General features: G+C 35.9%; 2 protein-coding genes across 2 annotated transcripts; one reads left to right on the top strand and one right to left on the bottom strand.

The window, feature by feature from the left end:
- The first annotated feature begins 1503 nt into the window (after positions 1-1503).
- Positions 1504-2877, top strand: LOC134790845 (MKRN2 opposite strand protein). The gene is made up of 4 exons (XM_063761816.1): positions 1504-1822; positions 1905-1982; positions 2101-2308; positions 2389-2877. The coding sequence occupies exons 1-4, from the start codon at positions 1698-1700 to the stop codon at positions 2620-2622; spliced, it is 645 nt and encodes a 214-aa protein (XP_063617886.1). The 5' UTR covers positions 1504-1697; the 3' UTR covers positions 2623-2877.
- A 1314-nt stretch (positions 2878-4191) lies between these two features.
- LOC134791135 (putative defense protein Hdd11) lies at positions 4192-14920 on the bottom strand. The gene is made up of 5 exons (XM_063762155.1): positions 14781-14920; positions 12013-12181; positions 10061-10228; positions 6123-6223; positions 4192-4474 (listed from the first exon to the last, which is right to left on the bottom strand). Exons 2-5 carry the CDS (start codon positions 12169-12171, stop codon positions 4402-4404), a joined length of 501 nt encoding a protein of 166 aa, XP_063618225.1. The 5' UTR covers positions 12172-12181; positions 14781-14920; the 3' UTR covers positions 4192-4401.
- Positions 14921-16101: the final 1181 nt, after the last annotated feature.

The raw sequence follows: 16101 nt of genomic DNA, 5'->3' as shown, positions 1-16101 counted from the left end.
CCGTCTTACACGCCTTTGCCTGGTCCTTGACCGGGAGCGCGAAGACAGTCGATCACGCTGCTCACGCATCTTGTCAAAATATTATTCTGAAATCAACGTCCATTTCATTAACATATGTTGTTTAAAAACTTGTAATGTCATGGGTCTGTTAAATACCTATTTAATTTCATAATAGGGCAAAATATTACGTTTGTCAACACACACACGCATATAGGTACATATAGTATTGATAAAACAAAACGAAAAGGAATGCTTTTTTTAAAATAGCCTTTTGAAGACGCTAATTAATCTAATTATTCATTAACAAAGAGCTCAAATAACTTCGTCATTCAATATTCTCGTAATACAAAATATAGGCAACAACTTGGTTTAATTCACATTTTCATATGTAAATATATATTTACAAGCAATTAATATATATTTATTTGATATAATACACTGACAAAAACTCAGCTACAGTTGTAAACAAAAAATAACTCACCTTTTAATCAATTCACCAAAGTTTTACCTTTACCTTACTTAGGTCATGGAACTCACGGACCTTGATGAATTTGGTGTTTATTCCTTAAAAAGATGGCTCCAGCCTTTGAAAACCGCACGTAGTGTTCCCGCTTCGGAATTTGAAATAATTTCCAATTAAAGACTTAAGTTGATATTAATTAAAATACTTTTATTCTCAGTCAATATGTATCGATACATGTAGGTAACATGAAAATTCCAAGATCAATCGTGAAAAAGCTTCAGTCTAACTTTTTAAACATTCCGAATTGGCGCCAAAGCAAACTTACTTTTAAAAAGTTAAACAGTTCTCGCTGGCAATAAAATAGCATAAGAAATAACAAACTTATAATAAAATTAAATCAACTGAAATAATAATATTAACAGTATTTTGTACATTCTAATATTTATATCTATATTATTTAGTCAATCAATTAAATATTTGCAATTGTAACTTTTTTTTAAAAGTCATACCATTATTGGCATAGACCAGAATATTGATATTCTGCCAAAAAACATTGATCTCTATTTCCATGACATTTAGGTTGTTTTCACTTTGGTAACTATAATGCTGTAATAAGTTGGTTGTTACTCGAATATAATATTAATTATATATATTTAATTGACAAAACATACATCAAAAACATAAATTGCACCAACTTTTAACATATTATTTTTATGAATCTTACAAATGCTTCGAGGTTATTACCTTAAACCTGCCTTAAACTAATACGTTTAACAATTAATACTTAATTCAATAAATAGCTAAATTAGCTAAGTTCAAAAACATCAGCATTAATCATTCTAATATTTAAATTTCCCGGGTTTTATTTTTATTAATTTAAGCATAGACTAATGTTATTTATTTTTTAAATACAAACAATATAAAAAACAGTGCTGCCAATATGACAAAAAATAAAAAGCGTGGTGTATACACCCGCTGCACAAGTGAGGATTTCACTAAATGTCAAAAATCATTAGAATAATTTCTTATCTATGCATGCCAATGACGGAAAAGAAAAAGTGCAAAATGTGAATTGTGGAAAGTGTTACATCGAGTATTTTGCTTCCTTGATTATTTAATCAGCTATAATTTATAGTTTTCTTTTGCCCAAGCGGTCTTTACTTAATCACGATCAACTGGAGACCATAAATAGTTACGGTTTCATTGAATATACTATTAGATTCGGTTGTGAAAGATGGATCCGGGGATCCTTTGTTTCCACCATTGTGCCCACAAAGTTTTCTGCACAATTATTCCGGAACAATGTCCGGTTTGTGAGCAGAAACTAGACCGATATGACTACAATTTGTTACCATTCAGGTAAGTGTATTTAGAGCTGTCGTGACTGATGAAATCGATGGCTAATTGGCACAGGTTGCTAAGCACCAAGTTTCACTTTCAGGGTACCGTATCCATTCGTCAAGGCATCTCAGCACCCGAGAGCTATAGTCATGAAGCCTACTCACGGAGATTTTCTCAAGTAAGTTAACAGATGCATTTTTTCTTTGTTTACTTAAGTGTCAATCTCAATTCAAAGGTAGTTAAAATGAGTCACAAAATTCCGTTTAAAGTCGCTTACGTAGCCGTTCATTTTTCAGCGATTATTATAACTCCAAAGACTTGCACATAGGGGTGACTAACTCGCATGGGTGTGTTGTGGAGTTCAGTGAAGGTGGTGTGAATGGTGTGGACACTTTGACCAAAAAATGGAGCACTTGTGATGCAAGCTCTGACTGGGACCAGTGCCTCCTACTAGAACAATTTGATGAATTATGGAATGAGATTTGGGATAGTGTACTTATGAAGGTAACTGCATGTAAAAAATTACTTATAAATTTATATCAAAGTTGTTTTAACATTTTCTAATAATTATTTTTCTCTTCTAGGTGAGCCTCAGTCCACTTTGGGAAGCAGATAGATATAATGAGGAGAGACACAATTGCTTTACATTTGTACTGGCTTTCCTGAGAGCTCTGGACTGTGGAGAACTCTCTGACAAGGCACGAGACCCCAAACTCTTCTGCAAACAATATGTAGTCCCTAGAACCTCTGCAGCCGGGAAGTACATCTCCCTGTACCGGCAGCTCAAGCGACAGGACTACTTCATACAGAGCCAATGATACCATGACTTTGTCTAATTACTATTTATTATTTATAATTTTACTCAGTATTAACTGTGATGTTAAATGTTTAGGTATTAAATATCTGGAAATGTGGTGCATTTAAGTTAGACCAAATCATAACTTTAATTCCATATTTATAATGCTTTGTCTTCTTGCCTTTATATGAATTTGTATTATATTTAAGTTGCCTATTATGATGTAATCATTATTTAGTATAGGTTTTTGTTGGAAATATAGACTGAGCACTATGAATCTTAATTCTTTTCCGTGGATAGGTTCATAAAAGAATTGATGTACTTAGTATTTGATGTAGGTGCCTCTGAAATCTGTACTGCCCACAACTTCCATTAATAATGGTTTGAAGGTGACACATCCTGTATAAGTTTAATTAAATAAAGGATAATAAGTAATTGATTAATGACAATAATTGATACTGATTAAAATTTATCCTAAACTTAGTTAATCAAATCTTTAATTTTCTTTGTTATATAGATAGTTAATTGGAATACCAAATATATTGTCTAGTTCGATTAATACTTATACCTGTTTATAATTTTAGATGGTGCATCAATTACTTTTGGTTGTATTGGAATACCTAATTTTGTCACTGATTTTTTTATTATAAATGAACTGGCAGTAGTCATCTTCAAATCTTGATAACATTATTACACAAAACAAAACCTTATGCTGTTTAGATAGGTATATTAAGAAGCAAACATTTAAAAAGTAGTGTTCAAATATTAATGATAAAACTATATTGCTCATAAGAATGTGTATGCACTACCTATGCTTATTCAAATGAATGTATCTGTATGTAGCATCTCATATCATCTTCCACTACCATGAGTTGATTTACACAACATATTTCTAGTTGTAATATAGTCCATATAACAATATAATAGTTAAAGAGTGTTTTCAAGTAAATAGAAATTGAACAACCACAATCTTTACAAGTTAATTAAATCCGATTGCATTCGTTGCGTAACAAACTGTGTACTATTACTATCCATTAATCCATGTTAAGTTAACATGGATTAATGTTAAAATTGTTAACATTTAGGATCAATAAAATGTTAAAAGTATGCCTGGAGAGTGAACTTTACCTAGGTACTAAGCTTGTCCAAATAATCATTAGGTGTGTCTGTAGTATGTGAAATGTGAATATCATTGCATATCTTGTCTGACTTGTAGCCATTCATTATGACCATTTTATAACTTATTTTCAGTTCCTACGTTATCTAAAAGACTCGTTTGTACACGGAGAGGATCTCAAAGACAAAAATTCTAGGTGCTACATTTTTGAAATAAAGGATTTGTTAAAATTCTAATACGTATTTTATTTCAATTTTCATAATTCTTCATTCTAGTAGATGCCCAAAAGTAGTCAGCGCGAAATTATTGTTTTTCTCGACTTCACGACTGCATTACGAAAATAATAGGTATATAGTATTAGTATATAGAGTCAACAATATTAATATACTGATTTATATAGAAATTAACAGGTATGTCAAATTTTTATTCCGATAAATAGGTTAAGGGGTGTCACTTTCTGCATTAAAACTCATGTTATAGTAAATAAATGTATTTTGTACATGGAAGTAGCAATTAAAATATCCTGTGTCTTTAATTACAGATCTATTACAGGTAACAGTTCACATGTTTTAAGTATTTTGGAAATGTTCAAACATATTTTTTTTATTAACTTTAAATTGGTTTAGCGATTAAAAGTATAATACTTGTACTTAAAACATAGGTAAGTACTAATAGTACTATAACTTAAGCAGTAACTTTGACGGGGGCCGATTCGACTCCCACCCAGAACACGGCTCCGTTGTGTGCGATAGTGGCTCTGAAAAAAAAAATTAATGAGCTCTCCTTGGTCGTAACATGTTATAAATTATTATTGTTATCTTATATTTAACAGCCATATTCTCAGTGTTTCAGTTACAATACCGATGTACAAAAAATGTGTTTCATTTTCATTGGGTGTAAGGTCAATGTGGCTAATCCGTCATAGGAGGGGGACTATTCCGTCCACGAGCGTATATTTCTTTGATTTTCAATCGTATTAGGAAAAAAACCCCTTTTGCTTTTGATTGCTGAAACTAAAGGCAATCGCTGCTTTGTCGACGAAATTATCAATGTTATTTCGTTGTTCGAGAAAAACGCTAGTGGACGGAATAGTCCCTATGACGGAATTAGCCACAGTGACCTTATGTAGACATCTTAATATATCTAATCTATCATGTGCTATGTTTATACGTGCTTAGTAGGTATCTAAATAATGTACTATTTTTAAAGCAAAGCGTGTTACTCATACATAAATTCGCGTGACGATAGGATATTTACATGAGCTCAATTGGCTAAGGGTATTAGTACCTACCTAACATACAACATATTTTTTTTCTATGTTTTCACAAGGTTATTAAATTGTTGCTAAGCAAACGTACACCCAGCTGCAAAAGAGCATGGCCAATTTATGAATGAATTCCATTCATAACGTGTCCGTGAACTTTTGCGGCTCACTGTACAATGCACTGTCGCCATCAGATATATCGGAGCGGCCAAGGAATTCACAATATCAAACAAGCACTCTAACGCCTTGACAATAGAGGCGTGCTCAGATATTTGTGAGCACCTTGCCCGTTCCGATATATCTGATGCCGACTGTACAATGCACTAAACCCCATCAAGAGTGCTGCTGGAAATACGAACAGTTACAAGGAAAATTGAACACTAAACAAATCCTGAATACATTGTTTTGTAGTTTTTTCTTGCTCATTGCATAGGTAAGATAATACCAAATACGTAAGATTGTTGTTATTACGTAAATGCCTACTATTTGCAAGTCACCGTCCACCACTTTACGTTGACTACTTCGCTTTACTTTGAAGCGAATTAACTTCTATAAGTATACCATATCTGGGAGACCGAGCTTTACTCGGAAAACATATAAAAACTCAAATATGCACGTTTTCACAGAGAACCCCTATTTAGTTAGTTAGTATCGAAATCTTTAGAGCCGTTTCCGATATCTCCGAAATATATATATACATATATATAAATACACAAGAATTGCTCGTTTAAAGGTAAAAAATGGGATAACTTTACAAATTGTATCTACCTATTTAAAGTAGTAATCAGTACAGTCACCTGCAATAGTATGTTACACACCGAAAGCCCCAAAAATATCTGACACGGTCTTATTTGTAGAGACATAAGAGCGTGCCACATATTTTTGCGGACTTCGAAGAGTAACATATTATTGCAGGTGACTGTACCTAAGTATCTACTGCGTTATTCAGCGAATTTTGAAACGTTTCGATTACTCCACATTGAAGGCTGGACGTCGTGACAGCGGACATGGAAGAAAACAATCTCACACCTGAGGATGCCGAAGACCGGGCAAAGTGGAGAAGATTGAGCAGGAAAGCGGACCCTGGCGCTAAGCCGGGAAAACGCTAGTTTGAAGAAGAAGAAGAAGGTATATTAAGTACCTGAATTTGATCTCGTCATTGAAGCCAGCCGGTGGCGTCCAGGTGTAGGTGACGGTGTGCTGGTCGTCCTTCTCGTCGTGTTTCTTGTGGCTCACGGCGTTCTGAAACAATACAGATCGAGTACCTATTAATATCCAGATCAATCTTGGGACTATACTTAACGCAATACCAACTGGCAATGGCAACTGAGGTCATAATGCTCTTTCACTCTTAGTTGGTCTTAAAAAAGGTAAAGGAGATAGCATTATTGGATCATAAGATCTCAGTCGCCAGTTAGTATTACGATATGTAGGTATATTGCCAGTTGCCTTTTATGAGCCGTGACAAAAAGCTGCTGGACAGCGCATCAAGGAAGATGATGAATTTACCAGAACAGCTCTTTGTTTATCGATTGGTAGCGCTATTCTCTTTCTTCATACTCGTACAGTTATGAAGTCAGAAAATCTTTCTCACAAACGACATGCGATGTTAGAGCTGCTATGAGAGTCTCCTTATTCGAAAGCGGTATTAATATAATATTCTAAAAATAAATGTAGCCAAACGTTTCGCAATACGTATTACTAACTTAGCTTGTAATTTAACACACAAAATTAAATGGTAGCATAATCGTAACGTTGGCTTAGAAGTGTTTAAAATACATAGGATCAATCTCTCGGACACCATACCTTAACCTCTACCGATCAGCAAATGCTACTTCCTAGATATAGATTTACAAATCTGTGTATGCACCTTTATTACCTATATACAGCCGTAACAAGTGAGTGGTATGAACGGAAGGCAGTTCGGAACCTCTGGTCGAGGCAACTAGCCCTGTCTAAGTGTCGGTATGCTGCATTGGGCATAAATTGTAAATTACTTAATATGCAGCTTCTCACGCACTATTATTATGGGACCTTCTATCTACCGTGCGTACCTAGTGCCTCTTAACAAGTGCGTGTTAATTTCTGTTATTAAGGGTTCTGTTTGTAGACGCCGCCGTCCTTTAGGTACTTCATTTTTAGGGTTCCGTAACCATAGGGTAAAAACGGGACCCTATTGCTAAGACGACTCCGCTGTCCGTCTGTCTGTCACCAGGCTGTATCTCATGAACAGTGGTCGTTAATTTTCCAGCAATTTTGGTGCAGCATAGTAAAAATAAAGGATTTTCTTCAATTTTTTTCTAGGGAGAGGATTGGTTAAGGTTAATATTCCTGTTATTAACCCTAATTATCTATTTCACCTAGAGTAGGGCATACAGATTAACTTTTAACCAACAATGCTCCACCAAAATTGCTGGAAAATTAACGATCACTGCTCATGAACCGTGAATGAATGATAGCTATAGACAGTTGAAATTTTCACAGATGATGTATTTTGTTGCCGCTATAACAATAAATACTAAAAAGTACGGAACCCTTCGGTGGGCGAGTCCGACTCGCACTTGTCCAGTTTTTATTGTCAATGTCGAGACTCACAATGATGTGGGAACTTGAAATTATGTCTTTCAGCCATAAATTTGACTGGTCTTTATATCGCCTCGTGACATGCCATTTCAGCTACTTTTAATGAAAAGCGTAGTACTTACGTTTTTATTAAAACTAGGAGAATGACTTAATATGCAGCTTCTCACGCACTATTATTATGGGACCTTCTATCTACCGTGCGTACCTAGTGCCTCTTAACAAGTGCGTGTTAATTTCTGTTATTAAGGGTTCTGTTTGTAGACGCCGCCGTCCTTTAGGTACTTCATTTTTAGGGTTCCGTAACCATAGGGTAAAAACGGGACCCTATTGCTAAGACGACTCCGCTGTCCGTCTGTCTGTCACCAGGCTGTATCTCATGAACAGTGGTCGTTAATTTTCCAGCAATTTTGGTGCAGCATAGTAAAAATAAAGGATTTTCTTCAATTTTTTTCTAGGGAGAGGATTGGTTAAGGTTAATATTCCTGTTATTAACCCTAATTATCTATTTCACCTAGAGTAGGGCATACAGATTAACTTTTAACCAACAATGCTCCACCAAAATTGCTGGAAAATTAACGATCACTGCTCATGAACCGTGAATGAATGATAGCTATAGACAGTTGAAATTTTCACAGATGATGTATTTTGTTGCCGCTATAACAATAAATACTAAAAAGTACGGAACCCTTCGGTGGGCGAGTCCGACTCGCACTTGTCCAGTTTTTATTGTCAATGTCGAGACTCACAATGATGTGGGAACTTGAAATTATGTCTTTCAGCCATAAATTTGACTGGTCTTTATATCGCCTCGTGATATTATGCCATTTCAGCTACTTTTAATGAAAAGCGTAGTACTTACGTTTTTATTAAAACTAGGAGAATGAGCTCATAAAAAGGATTTTCATATCGCAAAAACCTGATAAGCAGTTATATGACAACAAGTTCCTAACATTTTTAAAGCTTTATTTTAGCCGCGTAGATATACTTGAACGACTATTGACTGAATAAATTAATTGATCAGAGAAAAAATGCTTTACTTTTTCTTTACGGTCATTTCTTACTATACTTTTATCTCAATACGACAAATATGAGCAAAAAGTGGTCGCGTTAGGGTTTTTGCCAGTTTTTGCGCTGTCATGCACTGGTATAGCGATAGTAGTATAGGAGGATAGTAGGTAGGATATGGGATAGCGATCTAAATAGGTATGTAAAATACTACACATAGATAGGTCTAAACTAAATGATCTGAATCTGGCATGCTCGTTTTAAGAAAAGAGTCGTGCAACTTAATTTAATTAATTAATTTCAACATTTGTTTTCTAAGCTTCTTTTTGCGGCTGCTTGTTTTTATTAATGACGGACCTATTAACATTTCGAAGCGTAGGTAATTTGCATGATAAATATACGTATAAGAGAACAGTGCTATCGACTATCATTAATCACAGACAAGACGCGATGCGACCTCTTGCAATACAAACCATAGCCTTGAGGAAACAAGCTAGTGTTATGAAATCCATACTACATCCATAGGCATAGGCCTTCTGTACGGGTATACCCTAGTAAATATTTTAGTAATTGTAAGCGCTAGTAATAGCTAAGTAGGTACCTACTCAAATACTACCACTACTACCAGAGAACATTTATTTAACCTACTACTCAAGTCACCAAGTGTAACAGAAGATACAAATCAAAATATGGTATTTAACTTATTATATACTGTTTGCATGTGTTTAGTTTTTTTTATACAAATTTAAAAAACGAAACACAAACAGTAGGTTTTGATTTATTATCTTTACAAGGGATTCCGGATTTGTCCTATTGAAATGTTCAAAAGTCACAATAGTGCACCTTTCTCAACGCTCTACTAATATAGTCTAATAATAGTATACTTTATTGCACAATTACGAGTGTTGTTGTTTTTAGCAAGTACCCTAAATGGCATAACAATCTCGTGTGGTGACTGTACATTTTTTTTATGTGTTTCATGGGAATTTTGTAATGTTTATGTTTTTTAAACCAATCTCAACAGACTTCACTAACAATGGCATTTTTTGTTACCTTGCAACATAATAGCGCTTTTTAAGGAAGTTCCTGAATTAAGTCGTAGATACGTTATGAACAGTCAAATGGCGCATAGTTACCAAGGCAATTCACTTAACCTAGAGATTGTATATGCAGGTTTTTTTTATTCATAAAACCCGTTGTTGAGTTATATTATAGGTGAACTTCTTAAGACCTTAAATAGAAACATGAGGGAACATAGACACATTAGGTACTCGTAAGGTGTACAGGGTGCATTACACATTTGTAGAGGGTTTTCCACTTCCCATAATTTATTTAGTTACCTGCTGATGCAAGCAATCATTACTATCTTTGTGCTAGTAGACTGATAAGCATTAAGTAATAAGTTGTCCCTTGCCCGCGCGATCACTGCCAAGGGTGTCAGCTATAACAACAATAACATTATAATGGAATTACTATAAACATGTCACTTACTCCTGGCTGGCCGCAGTTCATGAGCTGCGCGAAGGGGTCGTTGGGCTTGAGGGTGAACTTGCCCACGATCTCGTCCCCCTTGCGCGCCTGCAGCAGCAGCCCCCGCATGGTGTTCTTGGGGCCCTTGCCCGTGATCACCACCTCCATGGGGGTGCCGGCTTTCACCACCTGTTGATAATATTAACACCGTTAGAAAATATACATTCGTAGACTCCAAAATTATTTGTTATTCTGAATCAACTTAATTCATTACCATAAATTGAAATTTAAAACTTTGCAGTTAATAAGTTATTAACAGACATTCATTCCATACATTAAAATTAAATGAAAAGTAATCTAAGCGTCAGTGATTAATTTGCTATAATCTCGTCAACAGAAAAAAAAATACAACAAACTTACCACCCGACAACTACTACATTATTATGGGTATGCAATTGTTTGTAGACTAATAGCTAGCTAGATCGTTCCAGACAGAAAACCATAAAGAGTCAAGCATTTTAGCATAGTCATCGGGTAACTACTGGGAGTTTTTTTTCCACCTTTTACCACTGGTAACCTACCCCCTAACCTATTAGTCATCGCATCGTGTATCTATTCAATGAAATTGAGCAATTTTTATTAGCCACTAATTACAATAAAATATTCACAGAGACCATAACATTTAATAAATTTACAATCTTATTCGATCATAATTGTAGAGCTGATAAAGATTTCAATACAAACCTAGTGCGTCGTATTTCGTACCTAGCCTGAATTGTTGCCTACGTGAATAAATACCTACATAATTACAGTTTATACCTACCTACTTAAGTATCGGCGTCTCTAGGCAGGTACTTACATATTTATATAGACTTGAGCATAGCTTTTATTTAGATTTATTTTGTTATACCTACCTATTTCAAACGATCGTCAATTAATGTAGACCCCGATACTTAGCGCTTATGGAGATATAGAGTTAATTATAAGTACTACTCTTTGGAGTGAGACCAAGAAAAGTCTGCAAGGATTTTGATATCATACGCAGTGCAAGTGTTTTTTTTTATACGTCATATTGCGTGTGGTGTGCTATCAAAATCGTTGCAGACTTGTCTTAGTCTAACTGTAGATATTTTAAATAGGGTATATTACTGCAATGTTCTGCCGCCTATCTCTGGGAAAATGCGCATTTTTGGGTTTTTATATCTTTCCCAGATAGGTCTCCCAGATATTTATTTATTATACATATCCTCTTTTCAAATTCTGTCACTGATTTGACGACAAAAATCAAATGTCAACTTAGAGTAACTTTTAACATATTGGCAGTTTTGTATTTAAACAAAATATTGAAGTTATTTGGGCTTCCGGTTCGAGCGCCATCTTGATGGTCACGCGTCGGGATCAATTGCTTTGTTTTTTGCTCATTAATATTGTTTAAAGTGTAATATCGATAGCCTATTATACAGTAAACTAATGTGGTAGTGTGCAGTGAATGGAGAATTTATCTTGAAGCACGTTTAACCATCATTTTGGAGTCAACGGCCGGTTGTCTACGTGTTTCTTTTCGCTTTACAAGAGCTAAATCACCGTACACTGTCGTGTACTAACCGTACAATTTCAATCGTTTGACCCTGCTACTACGACCTTGACACTGGCGAAGAAATAGCCCCAATGGGCTGATATTGAAAGTCAGTGCCTCTTATATCCTGTGGATGGCTTCACAAGGTGACTTTTTTAGATGTTTTCTACATCGCAATATCTCAATTATAAGTGAATGTTGGTCTACATAGGCATTAGCGGAATATTTGATTTATTGCAATTAATGTGTTTTGTAATTTATAATTATGTATAAGTAAGTAGGTATTTCCGAGTTTTCCAATATTGCACATTGTTGAGTCGGAAGTTTGAAGTACCTACGTGGATGCAATTATACCAATTACACTAGATTACTTACACTATAAAATAGCTTTGTTTACCTTAGTGCTGGTGGTGATGGTGTACGGAGCCGGGGACTTCTGCGGCGAGACTGGGTGCCGAGGGATCATGTCCTTGCAGGCGCCTTCGGGGGCGCCGCTGGAGTACGCGTCCGCGTACGCCGCCACGGAGACAGCCACCAACACGTAAGAGAACCACATCTTTGATATCCTGATTAGAAGAGCAATTTTTAGAACGCAGTTATGGTAGATACCATCACAAGGTCTAGATAGGCAAAGTTGGATGTCAAATTGCGGAAAATGGCCAGAAAAACTAAATAAATTGCTCATGACGTGAGGGTAAGAGTCACCCCACACTAGCGTCTCCCGAGCGTCGGTCTAGTCAACTCTATGCAAAATGGCGTCGCTGCGTAGTTGCGCCGACGTTGCGTCGAGCAGCAGCCATGGTTGCAGGGCTCGGAAACCGTTTTATTTTTCAAACCGGTTTCGTTCATTCACCCAGGAATGAAAAGGATTTCGTTTCTGTTTGCGGTTACCGGTTAAAGAACTGTTCTATTAAGATAATGATTTATGCCTAATTCGTTTGCTTTCCGTTTTTGTGGAACGAAATTAACCGGTTAAATCGAAAATATCGAAGCGAGATAGAGCGAGTAAGTATTGCTATCTCTTTCACGTATGACAACGAGTTTAACCGAGAGTCTCCGAAAGCCAAGAGTAACCGGTATTATATTGTTCCCTGCGAATCATAAAGTTCCGTTCCCTCTTCTTACCGTTTAGGAGAGAGAACGTAATTTTTTAGTTCACGTTCCACCAATTAACCGGTTTATTAATGAACGAAATAATATACCGGCTTTGGAACGATATTAACAGGTATTTCAATACCGGTTCCGAGCCCTGCATGGTTGACTAGACGCCGACGCTCGGGAGACGCTAGTTGGGGTGGACCCACACCTTCAATATCGCGCGTCTTTCGTATCTTAACATAACCTTTCGTCTGTGTATGACAAGGATCGTGACCGAATTTTTCAGTCAAGTTTTTAATTTTTTTCAAGAATATTTATATATTTTCTCCCCACCATATACGACGTTAACTAACGTCTGCGGGCGTTGATATATTTCGTGATAATATCGCGTAGGTAAACTATACCTACTTGCAGAATACATTCTCTATCATATTATTAGTACACAAAATAAATGCCTGAATATAAATGATTATTCAAACTGCTGTTAGTTCATCTAATGATAATAGGGTATGAGTGTAGAGCTCCCTACAGATCTATTCGCTGGGTTCAACGATAAGCTTTTGTTTCAGTCACAAATCTAAAATGACGATTAGGTACGCTTATTAAGTTTGTCTTTTGTTTTTCGTTAAGAGCTCCGCACAAAAATGTTCGCGGAACTCTTATGAGATCACTTCGCTCTTTTTCTTTTTTGATAGGTACCTGGCTGGTGACGCGATTAATCGTATAAAATATTAAAGGTCAATAATATAGTAAAATATCACTAACAATATTTGAATATATTCAATCAATCTATATGTACGAAAGCGGGTCACGGTCCTTTCTGTTCTTCAGATCTCGAGTTCTCGCAAAGCTACTCGTTTAGGCGACAGGTTCTATATGTGTTGTAATGTCAACTTATTGACAAACCTTTGCACATGACGTTAACATATACAGAGTGGCTAAAAAATAACTGCATTCCCGTTGCCAGGGAGGTTTTGAGATTATATTACTATGGGACCAGCCCCGAAATCTAGAAAAGAAAATTTGGCTGTTTCATACATTTAGGCTGGTCCATTTTCTATGGGAAGGTAATTTTTTTTTTCCAGATTTCGGCGTTGTTCCCATAGTAAAAGTTGCTCAGTATAATTTCAAAACCTCCCTGGTAACAGGGATGCAGTAATTTTTTAGCCACTTTATAAATAAAAAAGTGATATTATTTAAGAAAATTGTACCTACATAAATAACGTCGCCTAAACATATTATTTGAGCTTATTAAAAATTAAAATTTTGATCGAAGAGATAATAACTTAATAAGTTCGTATTAAGTACTTAAACAGAGCCGGTTACACAAACCATAAAGTACCTAACTTACTTAACGTAGATCTCATACAAATCTGTCAATATAGGTCTAAGTATTTACTTGTCAAATATCCATATGGATATTGATATTTCACAAGTATATACAATAAAATTTTAGCGAATGTAATTAATTACGATTACAGAACACTTGATATACAACCGGCCTTAGTAAGGCAAATCATTGGCATAATTATTTGTTTATGAATGGTATTGAGTACTTTAGGAAGTACTGTTAAGGCACGATTGCCTTAGCAGGAAATTCGCATTAAGATTAAAATACATTAATCAATGCAAATCTCAGATCCATTGCAAAATTATATTCATGTAGTTAGGAAACTGATTAACTTCTGAATAACTTGCAACTCACAAGTCTCACAACTGTAAATGGAGTGCTTTGTTTACCTATATCAAAATCTTGTTTAACTTTTAAATGGCACTTTTTCAAACAACATTCAGGTAATATTTATATGTTTCTATAATTCGAACATTATTTTAGCTAATTTTGAAGTAGTACCTAATTATCAATTAGTAATTATAGGTACTCAGATAGTTTATAAATTATAATTACCTATGGAGGTACGTGATAATTATAATCCGTTTTTAAATTTAAATATCTTTATTTATAATGTTTCAAAAACAAATAATTTTTTTATTCTGATTTTCTTTTTAAAATATCTGGCTTAATTGTTATTTCACAATAAATAAATTCGTAATGGCAAGTTTGTTTACCTCGAGTAGTTGGCGTAGTAGAGCGGCCGCACTGAAGCTGGTGGTGTCGAGCGAGTGTGGCGACCTCGCCGCCTCGGCGGTATATATCGGCTCTTCGGCTGAGCTGGGAGGGCTAAAGGCCACAGATGACACACGCAAATAAATCCCTAGCTTTTTCAATTCCATTGTATGGCTCTTCATCATTTTAGCGTTGCCTAGGCTTCTGTCATGAGAACGCTGGGGTTCGCTTAGGGTTGCCAGATGGTCGGGATTTGGCGGGATTCTCCCGATTTTTAGCATATGTTCCCGATTCCCGACAAAGTGATAACTGTCCCGAAAAACAGCTTCACGTTATAAAACAATAATTTCAAGTTCCGAACTGTCGTCGAGCGACCCGCGTCGAGCCACTCGCCGCAATTTTTTTTGTTTGTTTAAGATCTCAAAGAATATTATATAAAAACGTCTATGGGCAGAGCAGCTGACGTAGTGCCAATAATGTATAATATCGTTGTTTTAAATACAATTACATACTTTAATTTGAATGTTTTTTTCCCCGACTAAAGTCCCAAAATCCCGAGAAATTTATATTTTTTCCCGATAATAGCGCCTTTCGATCTGGCAACCCTAGGTTCGCTTGACAAGCTAGCAAGAATTGGCACAGGCACTAGTTTTTATGAAAGCGGCTGCCACCCGACCTTCCCCATAGGGGACACTAGGCCTTATTGGGATGGTCCGGCCGGTACAACATTTAATGTCTACTATTTCAAGAAACATGACTACCCTTAACCCAAACGATATAGCCATACAATTTTAACTAGGTATTAAGTCAATGCGTGACTTCATTCATTCAAGCTTACACTCGATTAGCTTTAGCTATCTACACTATCCATCTCCTGGCTTTCAGCTCATCAGGATGACTAGCCAAACGAACGAAACGAACCAAATTTCATATGTTTATGTTTAATAGATTTTGAATTACACAGGAGTTAAAAGTGGCTCCAAATGGTTCGTGTAATGTAACACGGCCGCTGCGTCGCCAGTTCTCTTCTTTTGAACTTCATCTAGAATCTACTTTAAGATTTTGCTCTCCGAATACTACACATAGGTACCTAACATATTGTTTTTAGGGTTCCGTACCCAAAGGGTAAAAACGGGACCCTATTACTAAGACTCCGCTGTCCGTCCGTCCGTCCTTCTGTCTGTCTGTCACCAGAGCCAGACCCACAGCCACATTGATATAAACTCGTACTGAACACTAATCCATATTTAAACAGACCCTAAGGCAAGTGTACACGCTCGTAGGGGCCAGGGGCCTTATCTGATAAAATTAAATTATTGATTA

This window comes from Cydia splendana, chromosome 5 (assembly GCF_910591565.1).
Source record: "Cydia splendana chromosome 5, ilCydSple1.2, whole genome shotgun sequence".
In the NCBI taxonomy this organism is placed as follows: Eukaryota; Metazoa; Arthropoda; class Insecta; order Lepidoptera; family Tortricidae; genus Cydia; species Cydia splendana.
The sequence above is the reverse complement of the archived record's forward strand: the minus strand, read 5'-3'. Positions and strand labels throughout refer to the sequence as shown.